This window comes from Rhinatrema bivittatum, chromosome 6 (assembly GCF_901001135.1).
Source record: "Rhinatrema bivittatum chromosome 6, aRhiBiv1.1, whole genome shotgun sequence".
Lineage (NCBI taxonomy): Eukaryota > Metazoa > Chordata > Amphibia > Gymnophiona > Rhinatrematidae > Rhinatrema > Rhinatrema bivittatum.
The window spans coordinates 251,925,709-251,951,594 of NC_042620.1; the positions used below are offsets into that span (position 1 = coordinate 251,925,709).

Consider the following 25,886-nt stretch of genomic DNA (forward strand, 5'->3'; position numbering starts at 1 on the left):
TCAAGGTGCGGTCTCACCATGGAACGATACAGAGGCATTATGACATTTTCCGTTTTATTCACCATTCCCTTTCTAATAATTCCCAACATTCTGTTTGCTTTTTTGACTGCTGCAGCACACTGAACCAACGATTTCAATGTGTTATCCACTATGACGCCTAGATCTCTTTCTTGGGTTGTAGCACCTAATATGGAACCCAACATTGTGTAATTATAGCATGGGTTATTTTCCCCTATATGCATCACCTTGCACTTAACCACATTAAATTTCATCTGCCATTTGGATACCCAAATTTTCCAGTCTCACAAGGTCTTCCTGCAATTTATTACAATCTGCTTGTGATTTAACTACTCTGAACAATTTTGTATCATCTGCAAATTTGATTATCTCACTCGTCATATTTCTTTCCAGATCATTTATAAATATATTGAAAAGTAAGGGTCCCAATACAGATCCCTGAGGCACTCCACTGTCCACTCCCTTCCATTGAGAAAATTGTCCATTTAATCCTACTCTCTGTTTCCTGTCTTTTAGCCAGTTTGCAATCCACGAAAGGACATTGCCACCTATCCCATGACTTTTTACTTTTCCTAGAAGCCTCTCATGAGGAACTTTGTCAAACGCCTTCTGAAAATCCAAGTATACCACATCTACCGGTTCACCTTTATCCACGTGTTTATTAAGTCCTTCAAAAAAGTGAAGCAGATTTGTGAGGCAAGACTTGCCCTGGGTAAAGCCATGCTGACTTTGTTCCATTAAACCATGTCTTTCTATATGTTCTGTGATTTTGATGTTTAGAACACTTTCCACTATTTTTCCTGGCGCTGAAGTCAGGCTAACCGGTTTGTAGTTTCCCGGATCACCCCTGGAGCCCTTTTTAAATATTGGGGTTACATTTGCTATCCTCCAGTCTTCAGGTAAGGAAGGAGAGCATGTGATAATTTACAACACGATAATTCAATTATGATTTGACTGGCAGATAAGGGAGGGGGCATTGTCGTTATGGATACTGAGAAATATAATCAGGAAGTTGAGTGCCAGCTTTTGGATAGGGATTTTTATAGACCTTTGCAGAGAGATCCTACACAATGGTTACAAGATAGGATCATTGAGGTTGTGGATACAGCAGTCCAGCAGAGATTGATCACTAAAAAGGAACGAGATTTTTTGGTGGAATTACATCCGTCTATTCCGGTATTCTATACGGTACCAAAAATTCATAAATCATTGGTGTCTCCTCCGGGACGCCCAATTGTGTCTGGGATTCAATCCATTTTAGAACCTCTGTCGAAATATGTAGATACTTTTTTGAATCCTTTAGTCAAGTTAAGTCGGTCATATATCAGGGACTCTGCTGATTTTATAGTGAAATTACAAGCAATTACAGAAGTGGGTGAGCATACGATATTAGCGACTTTGGATATTACTGCCTTGTACACAAATATCCCACAGGCAGCATCATTGGCATTAGTGAGGAAGTTATTGCTCTCTCAAGATCTATCTATGATGAAAGTAAGTTTTATCACAGAGTTGGCTACTATAGCCTTAACAGAGAATTACTTTAAATATAGAGATCAATTTTTAAAACAAATTAAAGGGACAGCAATGGGAGCCACAATGGCCCCATCGCTGGCATGTTTATATGTCTCTGAGTTTGAAAAGACTAAGGTATATGATTCTGAATTTTGGCCAAACATCCAAACATGGATGCGGTTCATTGATGACATCTTTTTGGTGTGGAAGGGAACAGAGAGTAGTTTGAATAACTTTGTTATATGGCTCAACACCTTAGATGCCAATCTGCAATTTACTTTAACTTGTCACAAAACATCTGTGTCTTTTTTAGATCTGAGAGTGTTTAAGGATCAAGGAAGGTTGACTACATCAATTTATTCTAAACCTACAGATAGAAACATAGAAACATAGAAATGACAGCAGAAGAAGACCAATCGGTCCATCCAGTCTGCCCAGCAAGCTTCACACTTCTTTTTTCTCATACTTATCTGTTTCTCTTGGCTCTTAGCGCTCTTAGAAATTAGCTAATTATTAAAATTAAAATTAGCGCCTACCCAAAGGTAGGCTCTTAGAAATTAGCGCCTACCCAAAGGTAGGCGCTAATTTCTCCGGGCACCGGGAAAGACTTAATATCATGACGATATTAAGTCGGAGGTCCCGAAAGTTAAAAAAAGTAAAAAAAAAAAAATTTAAAATGGGCCCGCGGCTGACGGGTCGAAAACCGGATGCTCAATTTTGCCGGCGTCCGGTTTCCAAACCCGTGGCTGTCAGTGGGCTCGAGAACCGATGCCGGCAAAATTGAGCGTTGGCTGTCAAACCCACTGACAGCTGCCGCTTCTGTCAAAAAAGAGATGCTAGGGACGCAGTAGTGTCCCTAGCACCTCTTTTTACCGCCGGGCCTAATTTTAATAAATTAAAATACTGAATCGTGTGCACAGGAGAGTGGCCTGTGCGTATCGGCTCGAGAGTTAGGAAACTCATGCCTCCTGTGCTGTCTCACCTCAGCGTGGCTGTGTACTGTACATAATTAGATTTTAACTGATAAACCCCAATAAAACATCCCAATGCAAAAATAAAATAAACACTGGAAAAACTCCACTTTCTCTAGTACTCTCTCACCACTCCTTAAAACTCCATTTTCTCTAGTACTCTCTCACCCCTCCTTAAAACTCCATTTTCTCTAGTACCCTCTCACCCCTCCTTAAAACTCCATTTTCTCTAGTACTCTCTCACCCCTCCTTAAAACTCCACTTTCTCTAGTACTCTCTCACCCCTCCTTAAAACTCCATTTTCTCTAGTACTCTCTCAACCCTACTTAAAACTCTACTTTCTCTAGTACTCTCTCACCCCTCCTTAAAACTCCATTTTCTCTAGTACTCTCTCACCCCTCCTTAAAACTCCACTTTCTCTAGTACTCTCTCACCCCTCCTTAAAACTCCATTTTCTCTAGTACTCTCTCACCCCTACTTAAAACTCTACTTTCTCTAGTACTCTCTCACCCCTCCTTAAAACTCCATTTTCTCTAGTACTCTCTAACCCCTCCTTAAAATGCCATTTTCTCTAGTACTCTCTCACCCCTCCTTAAAACTCCATTTTCTCTAGTACCCTCTCACCCCTCCTTAAAACTCCATTTTCTCTAGTACTCTCTCACCCCTCCTTAAAACTCCATTTTCTCTAGTACTCTCTCACCCCTACTTAAAACTCTAATTTCTCTAGTACTCTCTCACCCCTCCTTAAAACTCCATTTTCTCTAGTACCCTCTCACCCCTCCTTAAAACTCCATTTTCTCTAGTACTCTCTCACCCCTCCTTAAAACTCCACTTTCTCTAGTACTCTCTCACCCCTACTTAAAACTTTACTTTCTCTAGTACTCTCTCACCCCTCCTTAAAACTCCATTTTCTCTAGTACTCTCTAACCCCTCCTTAAAATGCCATTTTTTCTAGTACTCGCTCACCCTGCCTTAAAACTCCACTTTCTCTAGTACTCTCTCACCCCTCTTTAAAACTCCACTTTCCCTAGTACTCTCTCACCCCTCCTTAAAACTCCACTTTCTTTAGTACTCTCTCACCCCTCCTTAAAACTTCACTAGTACTCTCTCACCCCTCCCTAGAACTCCACTTTCTCTAGTACTCTCTCACCACTTTCGCTAGTACTCTCTCACCCATCCATTGCCTAGCCTGGCTCCTCCACTTTGTTTTTGTGCTTCTTCCATGCTAACAGCTCATTAGCTGCACAAATATATGTATTTGATTCAGCTGGAAAAGGTACCGGAGAATTGTACCTATGTTGCAAAAACACCAATAAACACTGATTTTTGGTACCCCCCCCCCCCCCCCCCCAAAGAACCCAGAATTAGCTGGGAAAAAAACACCTACATTTGCAATTTAAAAACATCTAAAATCAGAAGCCCTAGGTATAATTGACCTTCTGTATCTTTCCTTCAGACCTGTGGGCCAGGACTTCCCCATGAATGTGACAAGACCTTGTACTTCAGTGGTGTCTGCTATGTCTTCAAGAGCCTCAGTGAAAGCCCCTGGAAGCTAACACCTGGATATCAAAGTAAGGAATAGGTAGGAAGGTGAAGCAATGAGAATGTGATCCATCTTGGACAACCTGACTCCATTGGGAGTGAGCGTCTTCTACTGGATTACTGGCATGTTTACTGCATCATTTTATCATTTAAGGTTACTAACTGGTTACAGGTATCAGGACAGCGTGAGCCATTGCATCTTTAGGACTTGTATTCCTACAGTTCTTAGAAAAATTGGAGTTGCAATTCCTCAGATGCACCAAGATTGACTTAGGCCGGGATTTTCTAATGTCGCACAGCTCTATGAATCGCGCGGTGCAGGGGGGCGGGCCTGCGAGAGCCGGCAGCGATCGCACCTCTGCGGTGCGATCGTTGCCGGCTTTCACACCCAATAGCGCCATCATAAAAGGTGGTGCTATTGGGTGCGAAATTGGAAGCGAAAAGGCTCCTTACCTTTTCGCCATCCGCGCTGTCTTCGCAACGTCCGCCCCAGTGCCGCCCCAGTCGCAGCGTCCCCTTCCAGTGGCGACTCCTCCCCGATTTAGCTATCGCATGCGAAAAAGGACTTTTCACATGCGAAAAGTCCCTTTTCGCGTGCGCTAGCTTTAGAAAATAACCCCCTTAGTCTGTCCTTCATGACATAAAACTATCTGGTCAGGTTAGCCTACCTCTAAGTCTAACTACCTAGTTATTTTAAAAGGAGTCTAGAATTCAGTAGAGTCCGGCCCTTTTATCTTGCATGAATTTTTAGCTCCGGCTATTTAGGAGACATTAGAACTACAGAGATGCAATGTGGCAAATGCAGGAGTGACTAATTCTGTTTCTGATTGCCTGTAACTTTACTGTAACATTAGTAGAAGATGCAGCTGTTTAAGATCCCTGGAATACCCTACATCAGAGATGAAGATGACCTCCAGTGTAAGGCGCTATTCCTGGTCCTAGGGGACTGTCCTGGGCCTTCAGTGGCCCCAGTCCTATTCCCTGCTTATCCAGAGCTAAGGGGATTCTCTCTCTTTTTTTTTTTTTTCCCCTCAACAGAATGTGTGAAGAGAAACGTGGATCTGGTTTTCCTCTTTGATGGCTCAAGCAGCATGACCAACGAGCAGTTCAGTGGCATCATAGAGTTTATGTCCAGTGTAATGGATGGCCTACGAAACAGCTCAGTGGAGGTAATTACTGGCATGGAAGAGCTCAGGGTAGGGGAGTTGCTTTTGTTGACCAGGGATGAGCTTCTTGTTTGGATAAGCACGTTGATTGTAGATCCTCCTGAAGCAGAATCTGCCAAAGCATTGGTTGATATCGGGTTATTTATGACCATCCTTGGGGATCTTGGGACTGTTAAGTGCAATTATTGAAAATCTATACATAAAAAAAAAATGGATGAATTTTGAGGTGGTAAATGATTGAACTTCATGGAAGCTTGCAAGCTCTTATCAGTCACTTTATTAATTCTTATATTGAATTAGGCCAATTAGCCTTTTTCTGTTGTGTTGCAACTTTTGCCATCCTCTCCTATATTTTTTTGTTTTGTACTTTGAGATGTGGGATTTTTTTTCTTCCTTTTTTTGTTTCCTTTTGTTGTGTCCTCACCCAGAATGAGTGAGAAAAGCAGAATTAATACAAAAGCTAAAGGCCTGCATATATTGTTACATGCATACAAAGAACGCTATTTCCTGCAACATGAAGCGACACAGACAGGTGCAGGTGTGAGTGTGTATGTGGGGGGGAGGGGTATTAGCTCAGTTGAAATATATTTGAGTGCCATATATCACACATTTTTTGTTCTTTTCTCCCATTTTCTGCCTCAACTATCTATTGCTCCTCTCGTTTTTTTTTCAGCAAGAGTGAGTGGCTTAGGTTATACACTTATCTACAGCTGGAGGGGCACCTCCTCTGAGACAGATCTTTGGCGGTCGCTCTTTGGGCTGCCATTGTCCATCCATTTCTGGACCTGAGCACATAGTGCTATGGCCCAAACTACAGAGCTGACCTCTATATGACACCTTCTATTTGACCAAATAAAAAATTATGTAAAGATGTGGTCACATCTAAGGGAGAGATCCATGTTATCGCAAAGTTCATGTACCAGATTATCTTTGGATAATTCTTACAGTATGTTGGGTCAATAAAAAGTAACACAATCTATAAAGAATCACTTTTTCTTCAGAAACAATATTGCTACAAGGACTCTGTACTGCAAGGAAAGAAAAAAAAGAAATGTCAATTTTTTGGGGAAAAATCCCATGGAGATTAAATAACCTAAGATAAAGTTTGCCAAGGTCAAGCAATCTCAGACAAAATATTGCAGCAGCTTAAAGTGAAGATCTTGTAGACAAAGATGAAAATTGAAAATCTTCCTCTGTCTGTCTCTCTCCATTTCTGTCTCTGCCTCTCTTTCTTTCTCTGCCTCTTTCCTCAGTTTGCAGCAGTGCAGTTTTCAAGTGATATAAAAACAGAGTTCAACTTCAGCGATTTTCGGCAGATGAAGGATCCCAGAAAGCTTCTGTCCAGAGTCATCCAAATGAAGAGTCTGACCCATACTTTCAAAGGAATACAGTATGTGGTGTAAGTATCAGAGCCGCTCCTATATGAATAGGGATATATATATATATATATGTAGCAAGCTACTACAAACCAGGTTCCTGCCCCCGCAAGCTTTTCATGTGTTGGAGCCTTACAATGTGGACCGAGTTGCATCTGGATCTGAGAGATGTGTTTTGCATCTGTGAAAAAGGGGTTTTCAATCCTGCAGAGACTGGCAAGCTGCCACAGCCAAGGCGAAGGAATATAAAAATACATCAAACACCCCCCCCCCCCCCCGTGTGCTCTCCTATAAAATGTAGGCGTAGAGCTTTGCCTGCCCATATACATGTGTATTCACGTGCACCCATGTTTCAAAGTTATCCTCCCTACTTTCTTTTGTATATCATTCAGAAATCATGTCCCAGTGCCTGATGAATGTGCTATATGTGATTTTTATTCTTAAGTTTACTTTAAAAATTTGAGGGTTGTGCCTGGTACACATGAGGTCATATGCACAGAAGTTACACCTGATCCCAAGGAGGTATAATTTACCACATGTACATCAATGCGCATGATCCTGATCCTGCCTCAACTCTGCTTCCCAGAACACCTATTTAGTATGCGCATAAAAGTACGTGTTCCTTGCAGACTTTTATGTACATATGCGGAGGGGCTGTTTTTAAAGAGCCACTTAAGCACATAAAACTGAGTTTTATGCATGTCAAGTACCTCAAAAATTATTCCCAGAAATGTCTTCATCAAATATAGAATATGTGATCACAAAGAAGAAATAAAATTATGCAGACAAAAACCGTCCTGAAAACCTCTAGAAGTCTGATTCTGCATGTGGTGCAGCACTAGAGGTAAAAAACCAGAAATGCATTTTCTTCTATACTGAGCAATAATCAAAGACAGAGGAGATACCCATTCCCAAAGCTAATATATTCCAATCACTGCCTTTGTAATCTGGGAGGTGGTGGCAGCAGAAGGTGCTGCCATAACATGGCTTGCCACCTGGGTCATGCCAGTGCTGAGACGAAAGTCTCTATTGCATATTCAGACAGCCCAAGTTTGGATTATGGCCTTCAGGCAGACAGAGGTAGGATGTGCCAGAGAGAGAACCAAAGGCTGCACTGTGCATGCACCACACCCCTACCCAAAATTATAGAGCACAGAGCTAACAAGTGTCAGGTATTAGACCTAGAATGAAAATAATTAAGAACTTTCCAAAGCCACAAAATCATTTTACCTTTTAACTTTCTCAACATCTTATTCTTTCTCCTCTGTTTTCATCTTCTAACTTCTCCTGACTCCTTTCCCTGTGTTTTTTTCCATGTTACTTTTATTTCTCTGACTCTCTTCCCTTGTCCAGCTCTCTTTCCCCCCTTCTATGTCAATTCTCCTCATTTCTATTCTCTGTTTCTTCCATCTGTCACCACTTCACACCTCTCATTCTTTTACATCTCATCTATTTTTATTCCCATCTTATTTCTCAGTCGTGCCATGCCAGGCCTCTATTTCTGGTTTCTCACTCGTAACCAGCCATCTTTCTCCGACTCCTCAACCAATTGACTTTTCCTCTTTCCCTTCCAGCTGTCTCTCTCATGCCCCATCTGTTTTCCTGCCTTTATCGTGTTCCATATGCAACCCCCTTCTGAGGTATTGTGTTTATTCCTTAAGACAAGGAAAGGGGAAATAACCACAGAAGAACAATTAGATAAACCTACGTGTTTGAAACCTGGAGGGGTCAAGACAGTGTCCTTACCCCCAATGCCACGACCTGTGCCCTTCTCAGGAAACTCCTTATCTGTCCCACTATATATCATAAGCAACTACCACACCAAGATGGAGAAAATAATTTTACTGATAGTTTGTGGGTAAAATGGGAACGCGATTAGGCAAAAGGCACTGATGGTAACACGCATAAAATAACCAGCATTGGTAATACAATGCAAAATCTGACAGATGCCATGGGAAGTGAGTAAAGAGGTAACAATGCAGTAATAATGACAATTAACTCAGCAGATATGAATCTTATATAGAGAATGCTTAACTTAAAGTAAACAACAGTTAACCCCGCTAATACACATTCCGATATGTATGCACACAAACCCGATGACAAGGAACCTTTTGTTTTCTCTTTTATGCAAAGGTAGACCAATACAGCTGTTAGACCTCTCGGATGGAAGAATTTCAACACTATAATATCTTTGAATATGATATGAAAGGAGTCAGGGCCTCTGAGGAAATCCCAGTTACATCTATGGTATATATATGGTTCCTACTGTTCTTAGGAAATTGAAAACTTCAAGTACTATAGATGTAATTGGGGCAAAATCAGACATGGTTACATCTGTTTGAATATTGGGAATGTGGAGGAGGAGTGTGAGGGTTTGACTGAGCACTTTCGACCAAAAATAGCGAATGTGGTGGCAGAGATGGAGGAGGAGGATGGGTCGGGGGGAGTTGAGCATGATGTTCAGGTAGCTTTGGAAGTGGTAGCTGGGAGTGATCATCAAGTGAGTCAGTCGAGAGATTGATGATGGTAAAAGAGGTGGGGAGATGGGCCCTCTGTATCAAGGCAGTTGTTCCCTCTGTTGAAGGACATGGGTGCTGTGACATGCAAGGGCGGATTGGCCTATCGGGGGATCGGGCATCCTCCAGTGGGCCGGTCTCTCTAGTCACGTGGTCTGCCGAGCGTGGCCGTGACAGAGCCGCGCTCGGCAGACCACGTGGTATCTCCTGGGCCAGCCTGGGCGGCGAATCCCCGGGCCGGTCATCATCGGGAATCCGCCTCTGGTGACATGGCAGGATTTTTCATTGAGAAGGTCTCAGCAGTTAGTTGATGCATTAAAGAGGATGAGGTTGTCTGACTGTATTTTGGACCCTTGTCCATCGGCATTAGTTAAGTCTGCAAAAGCCTTTCTTTTGGCGAGATTGGTGTTATTGGCTAATGCTTTCTTGAATGAGGGCTCTTTTCCAGAGCTGTTGAAGAGAGCATTTATTAAACCACTTGTGAAGAAATCGTCTCTGGATGCCACAGTTAGAGAAAATTGTAGACCAGTCTCCAACTTGCCCTTTTTGGGACAAGGTGTTGGAAAAAGTGGAGGCTTTGCAACTGTTAGATTTTTTTAGATGAGTTTTCAGTGTTGGAGAACTGTCAGTCAGGCTTTCGAAAGACTGTGACCTGAAGCAGTTCTGACTGCTTGGTTGGACAGTGTTTCTAAATAACTAGATCAGGGTCATAATATGGTGATGGCTTTTCTAAATTTAAAAGCAGCATTTAATACAGTTAATCATGAGCAGCTGTTGTCACAAATGAGATTGGTAGGGATTGCTGGGAAGGTCTGGCATTGGTTTAAGTCTTTGCAATAGTTCCTAGCAGGTGATCTCGGGACAGTCCTGGTCCTTGCCTCGGGTTTTGGAGTATTTATTTATTTATTTATTTATTGTTTTTGTTATACCGAGTTTCATGACTGGCATCACATCAACCCGGTTTACAATTAACAATGTGTGAAAAGCATAAGGTAACGTGATAACAATATTCCCAATAGAACTGTGAACTTTAAATACAGAGAATCAATTGAAGGGTGAGAAAGTTACAATAAAACAGGGAAAATTAACTTGGAGCTGGAAGAGGGGAGAGATTGAACAATGCAATATTTACATTTCAGCCAATTAGTGTAGTAGTATAGCGGAGTGAATAAATAAGCCTATGTGAATAAATGGGACAGTACATAAATATGAAACGGTAAAATAAGTAACCAAGAGAATAAATATAACACAGTAGTGAATGATAATAATATGATAAAACTCCGCAGGTAATGATGTGCGTAAGTTTATGGTAGTTGGATTCTTATTTAGATCCAGTTATTGCATGCGAGTTTGTGTTGAAGAGTGGAGGTTTTATTCAAGGCTTGGAAATGCTTTTTTGAAAAGCCAAGTTTTTAGTCTTTTTCTAAATGTTAGAGAGCATGGTTCCTGTCTCAAATCCGGTGGGATAGAGTTCCAAAGAGATGGACCTGCTGAAGAGAAGGCTCTGAGACTCAAGGATTTATGTTGGAAGGTTTTGGCATTTGGAATTTGGAGTGACTCTTTGTAGTATTCCCTGATGGGTCTGGCGGAAGTGTATTTTTTAAGTGGTATTTGTAGATCGAGTTGTGTGTGTTGGTTAATGGTCTTGTATATGATGTTGATGGATTTGTACATGATTCTATAGTGGATAGGTAACCAATGGAGGTTTTTGAGGATGGGGGAGATGTGGTCAATTTTCCTGGAATTTGTAAGCACTCTGGCTGCAGAGTTCTGAACCATTTGAAGGGGTTTGGTATAAGAAGCTGGGAGGCCTAGTAGTAATGAGTTGCAATAATCTAGTTTAGAAAAGATTATTGCTTGCAAGATTGTTCTAAAGTCTTGAGCGTGGAAAAGTGGTTTAATTCTTTTCAGAATATGTAATTTGTAGAAGCAATCTTTGGTGGTTTGGTTAATGAATGTTTTGAGGTTGAGACGATTGTCTAAGATAGCTCCTAGATCTCTTACGTGGGTTGTTTGAAGGAGTGTGGGTGGTTTTGGAAGTGAGTTATTGTTTTCCGGTGATATGAGCAGGAATTCCGTTTTCGAAGCATTGAGTACGAGGTTTAGGCTGGTGAGGAGAAGTTTAATTTCTAATAAGCAACTGTCCCAGAATTCCATTGTTTTTAAGATTGTTTCTTTTATGGGAATCACGATCTGTACATCGTCTGCGAACAGGAAGTGTTTCAGGCTTAATTTTGTAAGAAGTTGACATAGTGGTAACAGGTAGACATTAAAGAGCGTGGGTGAAAGTGATGAACCTTGCGGCACTCCTCTGTTAGAAGGGTGGTATTGGGATTCTTTATTGTGGATTTTGACTCTATATCCTCTGTTTTCTAGGAATGTTTTGAACCAGTTTAGTGTAGCACCTGTCAATCCAATGTTTGCCAGTTGTTTTAGAAGGAGGGCGTGATTGACGGTGTCGAAGGCCGCCGAGAAGTCTAGGAGGATTAGTAAAAATGTTTGGCCTTTATCAATTCCAGAAATGAGGTAGTCCGTGAGAGAGAGTAGTAGTGTTTCGGTGCTTGCGGCTTTGCGAAAACCATATTGGTTTGGGGACAGAATACTGTGGTCCTCAAATAAGGAGAGTGTATGGAGTCCCTCAGGGCTCCATACACTCTCCTTATTTGTTTAATCTTTCTGTGGCCTACTTTGTGTGATGTTCAGGCCCAGCGCAACCGAATGTGTGCATACCGTGTAATTGCACGAGGTGGCACTCCCAGGGGGACGGTGGCAGTAGGTGGAGTAAAGGCATTGTCATTCTCCCAAGTCCTGGTAAACCAGTGCAATGCCAACCAGAGCAGGAACTATAGACTTGGTAAGAGTGTGTGCATCATGTCCTCCCTCCATCCCCAAAGCCACAGCTTCTGTAGCTAGTGGAGGTATGGAGCCCTATAAGCAACTTTTTTTTTTTCAATCTCTAGCCATTTCTTTGGGGCCGATGCAATACAGTAGTGCACTCAGCTGAGTGCACTGTTACCCGCTGTCAGAAAGTGAACCGAAAATGAAAATGAATTTTTTTTCTCCTGCACATCCCTATGGATATAAGCAGCATAGAATAGGCAGTACCGGTGGCACTACCTATAATATTTTGGGGGTTGGGATTTTGTTTAAAAAAAAAAATCCCCCCCTTACAGCAACAACCAGGCAACATAGAAAGATGGGGGGTTTTGTAAACTGTAGTAACAAGGCTTACAATTTGGTGTATTTTTGTTTCCCTGTACGAACCCAATCAGTCCAGATTCCTGGGTTTATTCATCCCTGCCAGCAGATGGAGACAGAGAAGAGCCTTGCTGATACTGCTTGATAAGCCCTGGTGCCACCTGCAGTAGCTCAGTATTTCTCTGTCTCCAGCAAATGGTGGCTGGTGCATAAACCTGCAGTCTCTTTTTTAGACTTTTTGACTTTTTTCTTTTTCGGGTGAGCCTTTCTCCCAGGGGATTGGTTCCTGTGAGGAACCTTTCCCTACTTGGTTGAGATGGATGAGCTAACGGTTAGTGCATTTCGGGCGGGGGGGGGGGAAGGGTCCTCCTTTCTTCTGACGCCTCCGAAATGGAGGAGGATGCAGAAGCGCGCAGTAGCCGCGGTCGGGCCCGATTTGGATGTCCCCCAGGGCGCTGGGTCTGCCGGCTCTTGTGTGGTGGGAGCAGTGGCCATTTTGTCGTTGGACTCGCATGCACCACCATTTTTGGAGGGGCAGGGTGAAACAAGGGGTTTCAGTGGGGGCAAATAGGGAGGAGAATTTGCCACTGGAGCCTGGAGGAGACCAGGTCCCTCCTATGCCTGCGTCTGCTTAAGTTTTTTTCACCGGATTTTATCCTCCTGCTTCACCAGGCTTATCTGGTTCAGCAGGAGGGTATGGGTGCCCCTCAGTTCCCTCAGACAGCTCGGGGTCCAGGTCTTCTGCCGTCGGGAACGGGGGCAGGTCCCACTCGCTCAAGAGAATCTAGATCCTCAGGGGGGTTGCATTCGTCGCGCCCGAGAGGGCTGGAGGACGAAGAGCCAAATAAAAACAAATGAGTAACAAAAAGTGAGAATTAAAACAAGGGAAAACATATTAAAACTTAAAAGTATAAATAAATAAGCATGCTAATTGTTATCGATCAGCCCCGCCAGGGGAGTGGAGTAGCAATCTGTTATCGATCAGCCCCTCTCGAGGGAAGGAGTTAGCAATCTGTTCAATGCTGCTCCCCCAAGGGGAGGAGCTAGCAATTTGTAATACTCTGTAGGCGGAGTTAATGATCTATTGTGGGTTGGCTCCCACAGAGTGGCAGTGTGTATGATACCGCACAGCAGTGTAAGGAAATAACACTTAATGTAAATTGGTGAATCCTTGGGCCGATGGCAGATGACAGCGCCCCCAGGGGGATATCCTGAGAGGGACCACCGGCTAGGCTGGAGTATGGCGACACAGATAGTTCTTTATTAGACAGGAAGTAGAACCACCAGAGGTGGCAGTAGTGAGCTGATGTGCCTGGCAGGGCTGAAGTCCTTCAGATACTGTACTGGAATTGCGAATTCTAGGTTGCTGAGCTGTAGAGAGAGACTATAGGTAGTGAGTAGACAGGGTATGCTGGATACATAACCAGTAGTAGATGATACACTCACAATTGTAGATATCTGTAATGGCTTCTATGCAACAGAGAGTCTTCAGTATATTCAAGAACAGGAGCTGTAAGCGAGTACTGGTTCCTATATGCAGTCTGGAATAACAACTCATGATCTCCGTACCTGCGATAACGTCTTAGACACAAGAGAGTCTTCAGAGATTAGGAACATAGGCCATCATGGAGCTAGTACTGGTTCCTATCTGTAATCGAACTCACAGTGTGCAGGTCTGCGATCGCTTCCAGGCAGTAAGGAGTCTTCTGAGCATTCAGGGACGTAGGCCTTCGAGGAGCGAGTATCGGATCCCGTCTTAGCAATCTGAATTCAAGAAGAGAGAGCAAGGCCCCCGAGGAGCGGGTACCCCTGGTAAGTACAAGAAGGCAGAGTAGCTTGGGCGAATCGTATCCAAGAAGAGTATGATTCGAGTCCTTGCTAACTCGATTCGTAGTTGCAAACAAAAACCTTTTAAGCTGGAAGCGGATGATGTCATTACAGGGGGATGCCCCCGAGATTCGCGCCCTTGCCGGTACAAACTCTGGAGCGTGCGCGCTTTTACGTCATCAGGAACATGGTGGATCCGCAGCATCAGGTCACCCGAGGATTCCGGAGAGACGCGGCAGGGAGATGCCGCGGTCGCAAGCTGTCCTTCAGACCTGGAAGGAGTGGCCACACAGGTAGAGAGGGTGGAGCGAGTGCAAAGAGCAGGCACGAACGCAACGCTAATCAATAAAACACTAGTCATAAAACACGAAATCATGACAACCACTGAAAATCATAAGAGCCATTAATAACCAGGAAGATAAATTATGGATTAGCCAAAGGCCCGATTAAAAAGATAGGCTTTTAATTAATTTTTTAAAGATTTCTGACAGACTTCCTTAGTACTTCAGGTAGACAGTTCCATGCCACTGGGCCAGCAGCAACAAAAATCCTCTCTCTGTATTCCACTAGGAGAAAGATATGTGTTGAATGCACCTCTAGGAGGCACTGGCCTGCTGATTGCAAGATCCTCTCAGGTCCATAATTTTTAATAAAATCACAATGAAGCGAGGAACCTCATCATTTACAAATAATGAATCAGCATCAATATTTTTAAAGGGATTCTCCACTTTATAAGCAGCAAATTTAAATTAACAAATCTTCATCTATCTTTCATATTTTTTATTCAAATGTTCATATATGAGTTACTTTTTAACGATTGTATATTAATGAGCATGTAGTATCTAGCATCTTGCTACAACAAACTTGGTAGAAAATTCTTGCTTGTAATATTTAAGACATTATTAAGGGACTAAGCTTTATTGGGAAAATATTGTCCATGCTGTAAGCAAACAATTCATGGAGAAAGCTTACATTCATACATTTTTCAACCAGTACAGTTCAATAACATTTCACTGAAATGATAGACACATACAAAGGAATTCATATCTGCAAAATGTTGCGTCACGTGACTATGCATTCACTTCATATCACACTTCATAGGGAATTACTCTGAGGCCTCAGAATAAATTTTGCAGAAGTGAATAAAAATTTGTCAGTAGTTCTTCCAATGTACAAATGTAATGTTCGTATAGTAACATGTGGTTTTCACTTTTTCCTAGTTCCTTTCTTTTCAGAGCTTAACTATACCTTCAGCAAATATCACGGACAATTTTCCCAGTCTGAACCTTTTAAGTGCTTAGTTAAATGTCCAAGGATCAAATATATTCACTTTTTTTGCACTATTAAGAGCATTTTTTTTCATGAGTCTGTTTACTATTTGGGATCCTGCCAGGTGCTTGTGACCTAGATTGGTCATGGTTGTAGGAAGAATACTGGGTTTTATGGACACTTGGTCTGACCTAGTATTATATTTTATCAGAATTATGGGCCGGATTTTAAGAAGTACGCGCAGGCGTACATTTCTGCGCGCAACCCGGCACGCACAAATGTACGCCCGATTCTATAACATGCGTGCAGCCACGCGCATATTATAAAATCCAGGGTCGGCGCGCGCAAGGGGGTGCACACTAGTGCAACTTGCACGTGCTGAGCCCTAGGGAAGCCCAGATGGCTTTCCCCTTTCCCTCCGAGGCCGCTCCGATTTCGGAGCGGCCTCGGAGGGAGCTTTCCTTCCGCCTCCCCACCTTCTCCTCCCTTCCCCTACCTAACCCGCCCCCCCCCCCCCAGCCCTACCTAAACCCCCGCTCACCTTTGTTTTTCAAGTTGTGCCTGTCGGCCAAGAGCCAGCACACAATCCCCAGACCTAGAGGCCCTACGGAGGCCTCTGGCCACGCCCACACCCCGCCCCTTTTTTCAAGCCCCGGGACATACACGTGTCCTGGAGCTTGCACGCGTCGCCAGGCCTATGCAAAATAGGCTCGGCGCACGTAACCACCCTATGCGCATAAATCCAGCTGGATTTATGCGTGTAGGGCTTTTAAAATCTGCCCCTATATGTCTATCTCTATTTTACTATAAATTATTAACGCATTGTTGAGGACTTATTGCCCTCCTCTGGGTTACATGGGGAACCGCTGTAGGGTTACATGGGGAACCGCTGTAGAGCTCAGATGTCTTAGACTGCTCGACCTTTTCTCGCTATGTCATTACCATAGTAACTGCATCTGTGAATCTCCTTCCATTCCTCAGGAACAACATTTTCATCAAGGAAGCGGGAGCCAGGGAGGATGCCACTCAGGTCATGATTATCATCACTGATGGAGACGCCAGCGATGGAGCTCTTGTCTACAAGCCAAATCCAGTAGATCTGGCTGAAGAGAGAGGCATTGTCCGCTACATCATTGGGGTAAGGCAGTGGGAAGTGGCCAGTGCCGGTGGTGAAGGGTGAAGGGTGTCATCACCTCATCTCTCTCATTCTCTCAAATCGCATACGACAACGACCACAGCTCCTCAAAGAATTACATAGCCCAAACCGGAAAATGCACTCCAGCTCCGTGCCTCACCCGTGCCACTTCTCATCTCATCCGTCCTTTCAAAACTGCCGCCCTTACCGGCCACTCTGCCGCCCTGCCCACTTCCGGAGCCCTAGGCCACCGCCAACCCTGCCTCATGCCTCTGCCGGCCTTGGAAGTGGCTTCTGTGCATGGAGATAAATTTCATTTTCAATATTTCAGGCATCTGCACTAACAACACTCCAGCTCCAAAGAAAACCAAAATAAAATGAAAACATTTAGGTTTCAGTTCTGGTAAATTCCTGAGTTATAGCTGTCTCTGAGGTGGTGTTTGGCCCGTGCTTCCCTTATGAGATTTTTTTTCCTGTGTTTTAGTTTTTATTTATTTTCTTGAAGTGTTTTTGTGCACCCTCCCCATTTTGCTGGCTACAAACTCAGGGCCTGATTTGCTAAGGCTTTTCTCCCATTCTGTCTCTATGGGAAAAAATGCTTAGGAAGTGGGGGGGGGGCCTTTAGTGTCCCCCACTTCTCCCGTCTTACTTCTATTATGAATTTTGTTCTTGAGTATTTTTTGTGGTTTTTTAAAAATTATTTTTAAAGTTGATTTTGGCACTTCTGAGTAGGAGTCTCCCCCCCCCCCCCATATTATTATTATATATTTTTTAAAGCAAAAAATTAAAACAAAATAAATGCACTCTGCCACCTGTGCCTGCTTTTGTGATCTGAACCAGGAGAAAAATAACATTGTTGTTCAAAGGTGATCACAAAACACAGAAGAATGGCAGCATCAGCATGTGTTTTGAAAACTTGTGAATGGCATGTGGCTCTCATAAATATCCCAGTCCTCCCAGTATGCACTACCAGGTGAATTTTAAAAGGCACGGCGCGCCCCCAAAATGGGAGATCCACGGACAAGTTGGGCCGGCACGCGCCGAGCAAATTTTAAAAGACGCCCGAGTACGCGTATACTCGCTGCTAGGCTCACAAATGAAAAGTTCCGAAAAGGAGGCGGGGCATGGGCGTTCCTAGGTTTCACGTTGAAATCTGCCAGCAAATGCGTATGCGCACAGGCGCACGCCAGGGTCCCCTGCCACGTAACTTTTCTTCTGCTGTGGATGACGTGCAAGCCATAAAATAAGGACAAATAAACAGATTGGCGGGGTTTTAAGGGTCGGGGCTAACGAGTGAGAAGAGAGGTTATTAAACTCGGCAGGTTTCAAAGTCCTATTTCTTACCTTGGCGCACTGGAAACGAACTGGTAAAGCTGGTGATGGCATTGGCGCGCATGGCTTACGTGGCAGAAGTGGGATTTGTACACATAGGGACACGTCCACTTAAAATTGCACGCTCGTATGCGCGTACGTTATAAACTAGCCACGTCCTCGGGTGCGGGCCGACGAATGCCTGCACATGTGTGCCTGCCTGTTTAAACATTACTGTCTATATATACACAGGCCACAGTCATGGAAGTGTAGCTATTGAAAGAAGAGGGAGTACTTTAAAAAATGTCTATTTTATTAGCAATTTTTTCCTATTTCCCCCATTTCCCTGTGCTGTTTTGAGCTGTTTTTATAAGCTCCCTTTCGGGAAGAGCTCCTGCTGACCCTCAGTGTATGATGAACAATGGCTTCATATTGAGGTCGCAGTGTGTGAGGTGTTTGCAGAGTTATCGCCATAGGCCAAATTTAAGCACAATGCAAAAGAAAAACAAGTGCAAAAAGGCTGTGAGTCAGTCTGCTTGCTAAATTTTGAAATAGTGCATCTTTTCCCCAAGGATTTAATTTCCTATAACTTCAGAGAGCGGGAAAGTCCACAAGAAATTATGCAAACGAAAACTTGCTGGGGGGGGGGGGGGGTGGGGTTTCTAACTGCTAAATTTAAGAAATGGGCAATGGTTCCACTGTGCTTTTTGGTTTAATGATTTTGTTCTATTCCAGAAGTTGCAGGAAATTGTGTGGCCCTGTGTCTGATTGCAGGCCCACTTCCAGAATATGGAATGGTATAATCCTGTCCAGAGGCGTACCTAAAGTATTTGGCACCCGGGGCAGATACTTCCTTTGGCACCCCCCCCCCCCTCCCCCCCATATATAATTTTAAAATTTTCTAAAAAGCAATAAAATATTTCAAAACAGTAGATGCATCAAATAACACCCAATAATTACAATAAGGATTTAAAAAATCTCCCGCTCTCTATATCTGTCATCCTAAGATTGACGTAGACTGGGGGCATGCATACACACACACAATATGCGCCCTCTCTCCCACCCACACACATGCTTCCTTTCTCTTTCTCACACATATCCTTCCTGTCTTTCTCACACATATCCTTCCTCTCTCTCTCTCACACACTAACACACACTCACATGCAGACAAAAACTGAACTGGAAACCACAACAAGCCAGATTCTGAATGCAGTGCAATAATGGAAAAGCAAAACCTCACTATTCCTCAAAAAATTAAATCAAGAAATATAAATCAATCAGAATAGGAAAACCATGCTAAAAAATTATACATATCAAAACATGATGAATAGAATTACCAAACACTAATAACATATTTCAAAATAACAGACACATCATATCTAATAATTAAAACTAACAAGGATAAAACAAATCTCTCGCTCTCCATACCTGGGACCTTTAGATTTCTGGTCGTCCTGAGATTGTTGTGGATTGAAGGAGAACACACAAACTTTAACCCCTCTCACACACATAAATACAGGCACACATGCACAGATACGCTGTCTCAGAAAAACCCACACAGGCACTCACAGACACACAAACGGGACTACTTATACACACACAGGCACCCTTTCATACATACACACACAGACACCTTCACACGCACACACACAGGCACCCTCTCATACATACACAGTCACACCCTCTCATACACACGCACACCCACCTTCTCATACATTCATACACACACAAACACCCTCTCGTACACACACACACATACACCCTCTCATACACAGGCACTCATTCTCAAAGGGCCAGTCTCTCGCTCTCTCACACACACACATTTTGGACCTCTTCATCTGTCGCCGACTCCAGAGAAAGGTCGGCGGCATGGCAGGGCCTCTTCATCTGCCGCCAGCTCCAGGTAAAGGCCGGTGGCATGGCAGGGCCTCACTTTTGCTGGCGAGGAGTAGGAACGCTGCCAGTACATTACTTCTCCGTGCCACCGCAAGACCGTGGCAATAGCACCCTTCCCCCTGTTTTCACCCAAGGTGTTCCTCCCCCCTTGCCCCCCCTTAGTACGCCTCTGATCCTATCTACCTCTTAATTTGAGGAAAGGTGTGACTATCCAGTTGGAGGTATAGAGAAAGTGAGACAGAGAATGGAGTGTGTGTCTAAGAGAACAGGAGAGAGTTGTGTGAAAGTTGCTTGAGCTAAAATGTCAACAGTCACCACGCCTTCAGGCTCTTGATTGAAGTCATAAAAGTTTGGAACCAGTTTTGCATGGGACTGGTGAGTAGACTTCATCTAAGGAGGTCTCTTCATAACCATCCATAAATTGTTCTGGAATGGGAAAGAGCTGGTAGTCCACACATTTTTCAGTGATGGACCTAAGGAAGAAGCTTGTTTGGGAGACTGATAGGGTAGAAATTCGTTGGGAGCCTGTTATAAGAGAAGAACTATCTTTGTTTAATTAACCTACATTTCAGCATATTTTAAGAAACAGAACTCCATTTAAACTGAGAGTTATATTTTGCAAGTTTTGACGTTATCTGCCATAATTGTTAACACAGGAACGTAAGACTTGCCATACTGGGTCAGACTGAGCATACATCAAGGCCAGTTTCCTGCTTCCAACAGTGGCCAAGCCAGGTCTGTTTCCAACAGTGGCCAGGACAAGCTTCATCATAAACAAAACCACAATCCCATCTACAAAAGATAATCACAACGCAATCACCTTTCGTAAATCCTGCTCCAGGGACGACCTCATCACGGCCCTCACTAATGACAGTGTCAAACTAGACTCAACTGATGCAGACTCTGCACCCTCATCCTGGAACCAACTCACCAACAACATTGCCAACAACCTCTGCCCACTGCAATATAAAAAACTCAATCCCACCTCGAACACCAAAAAACCCTGGTACATCCCCGAGCTGAAAACTCTAAACACAACCTCAGAAAACAAGAAAGGACATGGCGCAAAGACCCCTCTCCCACCCAACTAGCTACATACAAACATCTCCTACACTCATACCGAGTGAACACCCTTAAAACCAAACGAGATTTCCATGCTCAACGCTTACATAACTTTCACTTCAACCCCAAAGCCCTTTTCAACTACGTCTCGGACCTTACAAAAATTTCCCCTCCACCCATGCCAGATGAACTAGCAGCAACAAAATGCCAGGACCTAGCCCAATTCTTCCATGATAAAATTAAAAGTATCATGGCTCGCTTCCCCAACACATCTTCACAACCTAATGCACTTAAAATATCCACTCAAGCCACCTTAAACTCTTTCGAAAACACAGCCCCCTCTGAAATAGAATCCATCCTAAGAAAAATGAAACCTTCATCTCACCCATCCGACACTATCCCCACAAAACCCCTCCTCTCTATTCCCAAAGCCATATCCCAACCATTAACACTCATCATAAACCGATCCATCACCTTGGGACATGTCCCCTCCGCACTAAAACAAGCAATAGTTAAACCCATCTTAAAGAAACCAAAACTTGACCCCACTAATCTGACCAACTACCATCCAATCTCCAACTTGCCTTTTATATCAAAAGTCCTGGAAAAAGTTGTCAACATACAACTTACTGAATACTTAGAAAATAATAATATCCTCCAAAAATCACAATTTGGCTTCCGCAAATATTTCAACACAGAAACCCTCCTCCTCTCCCTCACCGACCACCTACTCAAAGGATTAGACAAGGGCCAGTCATACCTCCTTGCTTTACTAGACATATCTGCGGCTTTTGATACCATAAGTCATAAAATCCTACTGGACGTCTCTCTGAAATTGGCATATCAGGTACCCCACTTCAATGGTTCTCCTCATACCTAGAAGGCCGCCAGTACAAAGTCAGAATAGGGAATCACGACTCTGATGCAATCAACCTTGCCCAAGGAATCCCCCAAGGCTCTTCACTCTCCTCGACTCTGTTTAATATATACCTACTACCCCTCTGCCATCTCCTTTCCGAACTCAGCCTCACCCACTTCATCTATGCAGACGATGTTCAAATCGTCATCCCTATCACAGACTCCATAGCCAATGCAATCAAAACCTGGGAAACTGCACTCTCCGCTAAAAATAACCTCCTCACCAACCTCAATCTTGCACTCAACTCCTCAAAAACTGAATTCATGATAATCTCACTCCAACACAACACAAACTCACCCACCCAAATCCACCCCCTCCCATCAGCAATCGCAATCACACATCATGTAAGAAACCTTGGCGTCGGGAGTCCGGGAGGAGAGACCGAGAGAGGGACTCCAAATCGGGGGGTGCCTGCTGAGACTGACCTTGCCGAGGGAGGTGAGAGACCCCGGAACACCTTTCTCGCTTGTTGGGAGCTCGGCAGGGGGAGGTGCCCCAGTGACATCATTGCTGCGCGTCTCCAGATAAGTTTGGACGGCAGACGCGGGAATTTGGAGTCCGGGAGGAGAGACCGAGAGAGGGACTCCAAATCGGGGGGTGCCTGCTGAGACTGACCTTGCCGAGGGAGGTGAGAGACCCCGGAACACCTTTCTCGCTTGTTGGGAGCTCGGCAGGGGGAGGTGCCCCAGTGACATCATTGCTGCGCGTCTCCAGATAAGTTTGGACGGCAGACGCGGGAATTTGGAGTCCGGGAGGAGAGACCGAGAGAGGGACTCCGAATCGGGGGGTGCCTGCTGAGACTGACCTTGCCGAGGGAGGTGAGAGACCCCGGAACACCTTTCTCGCTTGTTGGGAGCTCGGCAGGGGGAGGTGCCCCAGTGACATCATTGCTGCGCGTCTCCAGATAAGTTTGGACGGCAGACGCGGGAATTTGGAGTCCGGGAGGAGAGACCGAGAGAGGGACTCCAAATCGGGGGGTGCCTGCTGAGACTGACCTTGCCGAGGGAGGTGAGAGACCCCGGAACACCTTTCTCGCTTGTTGGGAGCTCGGCAGGGGGAGGTGCCCCAGTGACATCATTGCTGCGCGTCTCCAGATAAATTTGGAGGGTAATCGGCGCTCAGCCGCCGTTGGCGCGCGGCCGGCGAAGGCTAGAAGGCTCCTAGACTCTTCGAGATATTCCCCTAATTTTGGACTCTCTTTCACTCTCTCCTTCTTAAATACTTATATTTGGTTTAACTAGGTGAGTGTAAATCGTCATAGTTTGTTTAGGCACTGAGTTGCTATGCCACATACCAAACGCAAAGGTAGGGTAAGGCAGGAAGCCTCAACCCCTGTATACCCAACCTTGGTTCAAACAACAATGACTGGTTTCTTTTCAGCAGAAAAAGAACCCCTGGAGAGTCCCATTGGAGGTGGGGAAGGAGAGCAATCTACCCCCCCCCCCCGGGAGAAGTCAGTCTAAGTCCCAGGGCGCCAATGACACCTATTCCCCCTGGTAGCACTGCAAACAATCCAGATCTAGGTTTCACTCCTTTACGGAATGCGTTAGGACGGGAAACCCTGATTGAGGAAGTATCAGGATTGAATATTGCAGTGCAAAGAAGGGAGGGAGAAAATGAACTCCCCCCATCTAGGGTAGGAACTAATGGAGAAGGAGTCTCCATTATGAGAAGTGACTCAGACTCTTCCTCAGGGGACAGCAGTAGACAGGACCTTAATGGGCAGCAAATAACATCTCCGAGTCCACAAATATTGCTAGGACAGGCTACTAATGTGACTATGGATATGATTTGGCAAGCCATTGTGATTTTGCAGAAGAATATCCAAAGCTTAAACGGTAATATTGGGGACATGCAAATGTCCTTAATAAATTTGACTCCAACAGTTACTGGTCAGACAGAATCAATAAAAAAGGTAGAAGAAGACATTAAACAAATTAAAACAACTCAATTTTCTATAATTCAGGGAGAAACGATTCTACAAAAAAAAGTTGAAAACATAGAGAACTCAATTAGATATAATAATTTGAGAATAATTAACTTTCCAATGTGTAAAATGATGTCTGCGAAAGAACAATTGAAGAATTATTTCTCAGAAGTACTCTTATTACCATTGGATCAGTTTCCCATAATAATGAATGCATATTTTGTTAGTTGGAATAGTAATGTGGTACCAGAACAAGGAGGAATTGATACCTCCTTAAATGTGACTGATTTAATAGAATCATCCCTTAGTACCCAAGTTGAAAAAAGGGGCACGTTATTGGTCAAATTTACTGATGTTATGCAAAGGGAAAAAATTTTAAAATTGTACTTGGCCAAACGAAACTCTTTTTACTTGGGACAGCGGGTATGGATCTACCCTGATCTCTCTAAAGAAACACAGATAAGGAGGAAAAAGTTTTTCCCATTGATAAGTCAGGCCAGAACTTTTGGTTACCAAGCATTAATGAGATTCCCATGTAAATGTATACTATATGCTGAAGGAGCAAGATATGTGTACTTTGAACCCGCTCACCTAGAGAGGTTCTTGGAAGCTCGCCGTAATCCTGAGGCAGTATCTGATGTCACTCAATAAGTTGGGAAAGATTGTTATTTCTGCTAAACCCTAGATATTAATTATTATACAAATATTATTGTAATATTATTGCTCAAGTATAGGACCCCTTAAGTTCTTGTATGGTTAAAGGAGAGGAATATGTGAAATTCTTTTTTTCCTATTTGGTTATTGAAGAAATGTATGACTTAAATTACTTGATTTTTCTTTCCTCTCTATATTGTTAGATTTAAAATGGAATGTATAATTCTTGGAAAAGATAAATAAATAATTAAAAAAAAAAAAAAAAAAAAAGAAACCTTGGCGTCATCATTGACGATCAACTCAACCTTAAAAAAATTCATCTCCACTACCATGAAAGACTGTTACTTTAAGGTACAAACCCTAAAAAAATTGAAACCCCTCCTCCACTTCACTGACTTCAGAACACTGCTCCAAGCAACCATATTTTCAAAAATAGTCTACTGCAACGCTCTCCTACTTGGCCTCCCCAAAACCTATAGTGCCCCCTCCAATTACACCAGAAAGCAGTCGCTCATATTCTCACCAATACCAGAAGGAATGAGCACATCACCCCAATCCTCAGACAACTACACTGGCTTCCCATACAACAACGCATCCAATACAAAACCCTCAACATTATACACAAAACCCTACATAACCAAAACATGAAATGGCTAAATGACTCTTTAGCCTTCCGCAATAATAATAGACCAACCTGCCCCCAATACGCAGCAACTTTAAACACACCCTCACCCAGACTAACCCACTACAACTCTACCAAAGAGCGTACCCTCTCCATCGCAGGTCCCGCACTATGGAATACCCTACCCCCTGACCTTCGACAAGAAACAAGCCCACAAAAATTCAAACAAAAACTAAAAACCTGGCTCTTCATACTAGCATACACCTAACCCTCTCTTTCAACGCCCTCTCCCCCCTCACCAGGTACCTATGTAACTTTCTGTTTTATTTTCATTTCCAACCCTACTCCCTCCTACTTTTATTAGCCACTCCAAACCCCGCAAGAATCCTAGTCATACAAATGTTTTTACTATCTATATGTCTTTTTTGTATATGGTTCCCCCTGTTCCTTCCCCCCTGTAGTTACAACCCCTGTTTTTAAAATATATGTGTTTTATGTAAAGCCACAACCTCTGTTTTAATATCACTGTGTTTTGTTTGTAAAGCATGTTCTTGCTACTGTTATGTTTTTAATGTAAACTGATATGATGTTTCTAACGAATATCGGTATAGCAAAAACTTTAAATAAATAAACAAGTACAAGATCCCAAGGGGTAGATAGATTCCAAGCTGCATATCCCAAGAATAAGCAGTGGATTTCTGCAACTCTACCGTAATATAATTAATTGATTTTTCCTCCAGGAACTTGTCCAAATCTTTTTTAAATGCAGTTGCACTAATAGCTTTTACCACATCCTCTGGCAACAAATTCCAGAACTTAATTATGGGTTGCGTAAAAAAATATTTTCTCTTATTAATTTTAAATGTATTACCTAGTAACTTCATTGTGTGTGCCCTGTTCTTTGTACTTCTCGAAAGAGTAAACAAGAGTAACATTTACTCGTTCCACTCCACTCATTATTT

General features: G+C 43.5%; 1 protein-coding gene across 1 annotated transcript in view; it reads left to right on the top strand.

The window, feature by feature from the left end:
* ITGAL (integrin subunit alpha L) overlaps positions 1–25,886 on the top strand; it is a gene marked incomplete in the record, with an annotated part of 162,072 nt that overhangs the window by 41,263 nt on the left and 94,923 nt on the right. Inside the window, 4 exon segments of the mRNA XM_029606803.1 lie at positions 3,961–4,075; positions 5,085–5,215; positions 6,466–6,611; positions 16,380–16,536. Of these exon segments, the coding sequence (XP_029462663.1) occupies positions 3,961–4,075; positions 5,085–5,215; positions 6,466–6,611; positions 16,380–16,536 (549 nt within the window).